At 32.2% G+C, this 2,500-nt stretch overlaps 1 protein-coding gene across 2 annotated transcripts in view; it reads left to right on the top strand.

Annotated features, from left to right (window-relative positions):
* The window catches only part of LOC115213417 (transcription factor HES-4), a 105,461-nt gene that overhangs the window by 82,517 nt on the left and 20,444 nt on the right, over positions 1-2,500 (top strand). For both annotated transcript variants that reach the window (XM_029782380.2, XM_036503818.1), the window contains exon 2: positions 1,156-1,257. In XM_029782380.2, coding sequence (XP_029638240.1) covers positions 1,156-1,257 — 102 coding nt within the window. The remainder of the gene's footprint in view (positions 1-1,155; positions 1,258-2,500) is intronic.

Genomic DNA, 2,500 nt, shown 5'->3' with positions numbered 1-2,500 from the left:
CGAAGTTGACTTTGCTTTCATTCTTTCGAAGTCGACAAAATAAAATATCAGTGAAGTTTTGGAGTCGAAATAATCGCTAAACCTTTCTTGAAAAATTTTTGGGCCATGCAACTGTATGAGGAACCAGTATTTCATGTATTTACCTCGAAGGTGACGAATGAAAGGAACATTGCAAAAAGGATGTGAATTTACGAGAATCGATTATGAAAATAAACACACAGGCATGGAAAACATGAGTATATAAGAGGCAATGCCTGACAACATTCCAGATACAAAGCGCCCGTGTTGGCCCTTGATTGATCCAAGACTGAATTTCCATCAAAGAGCAGAGTTGCGCGAAAACGTTTCATACAAACAGTAACCGCACCCTCTTACCATCTAAGAATATCTACAGACACTGGAGATTTAGAGTACATCTGAGGTATATTAGGCACGGCCTCTTACAAAAATAGAAAAGACAGACACCATACAGTCAATATCTATTATATAAAATCCGTTCTGTCTGTGTGTGTGTCTTCTAGGATCTCGGGCATCCTCCATCCGATTGCGCTCAAATTTGATATGTAGGTACCGACGGTATCAGGGCGTGTATAAGTCTTGAAAAAATTACAAAAATCGATTCCAGGTGAGAATGCAATCGATAAAGCCGTGGGAACGTGCATTTGTACGCGTAAGTACATCAGCTGTTGCGATCGATACTACGCATACGCGAGAAAAATGCACGGTGTCTCAAATTTATGCTAAATCAGTGTTTCTCAAAGGAGATGCCTATGGGACGGTCGGACAAGTTGTTTTGAGAAAATTTGGTTTAAATGTTTGACAACTCAGCACCGCCCATTATGCGGGAGGGAGGCATTTTGCTCGTATTCAATATGTTTAGTCGATTGCTATGAATTTCCGATCGATACAGTTATTGATAATGTCATTGTTGTCCATATCGGTTATAGCCATCACAATCCTTTTCTTTCGTGCTTATCATATCTATGACTATATTATCCAAATTTTCTTTTACATTATAGTGAGTGATTTAAGAAAAATTAGGCTGTTATATCAATCTGATCGAGTGATCGAATAAAGGCTGCCTTGTTGATGTTGTTGACATTATAGTTGTATTTTGCCTTTTGTTTACATTTTATGATACTTTATTATTTTCAGGATCAAACTTCCCATAAGGTGATTGAAAAAAGACGACGTGATCGGATTAACAATTGCTTGGCTGAACTTAGTCAAACAGTTCCGGCAGCTTTTGCCAAACAGGTCAGTCTCCACACCAATTAGATATCTAACAGCTATCAACTACTTCTATATTACTGTCCTTCACAAGTAGGTTGATGCGCTGCAGATTGATTCTTAATCTATCTATCTATCTATATATCTATCATCTATCTATCTATCTATCTATCTATCTATCTATCTATCTATCTATATATTATTATATATTATATATTATTATATATATATATATATATATAATATATATATATATATATATATATATATATATTATATATACGTGCGTGGTGTGTGGAGAATCTGAAGATTCCACTAAAGTGGATGCAAGCGCTAATATATGATTTATAAAAAAACATGTGACATATTAAGAAAAATCTGTAAATATAAAACCATCCAGATTTCTGAGTACCTTATATATATATAGAATGTATGTATATATATACTTACATTTATACATAAACATATATACATATGCATATATACATATCTATACTTACACATATATAAATATACATATAAATACACTCACACAAATATATTTGTAAAATGCAATTAAAATTTAAGCTGTATGACATATAACCAGTATTTAGAAGTCTATGTGCATCATTATACATCGAAAGATAAAACTAATAAAAGAACTCGTGTAATATATTCCCAGTTTCCTTTCATTACTCTTTACAGTTAGAAAGAAGAGACAGAATTCATATCGAAAAAAAAAACTGAAATGTCAGTTCATAAATTAACTAAATTATTAAACGTTTATTAAACGTCTTATTAAACGTTTCATAAACAATAATATTTGTTATGTAGGAAAACGTTTTATAAATAAATTACCTTATCAATTTTTCACAGATTGCATAACAAACGTAAATAACTATTAAGATTTATACTGGCCATCATACAGTGTTATACTGTTAGACAGGGTATGTTATGTGCGTTGGCACCATAACACTGTCCCATGTCTGTCATAAATCGTAAGTTATTTTTTATGCAAATTCTGAAGAATCCAAAATGTAATCTGTTCATAAGGTTTTCCCCTATATATTGTTCAGTAAATACGTGTAAGATGACATAATTTAATAATTTATGAACCGACACTCTACTTTTGTTTTTCTACAGACGTACGCGCAAACACACACGCGCACGCAACAACATACACACAGATAGATAGATACGCATATGTACAAGTATATAAATGTATATCAACATTTATGTTATATATATATATATATATATATATACGTGTGTATATGTATGTGTATATGCA

Source organism: Octopus sinensis, linkage group LG6, assembly GCF_006345805.1.
Source record: "Octopus sinensis linkage group LG6, ASM634580v1, whole genome shotgun sequence".
NCBI lineage: Eukaryota > Metazoa > Mollusca > Cephalopoda > Octopoda > Octopodidae > Octopus > Octopus sinensis.
The sequence above is the reverse complement of the archived record's forward strand: the minus strand, read 5'-3'. Positions and strand labels throughout refer to the sequence as shown.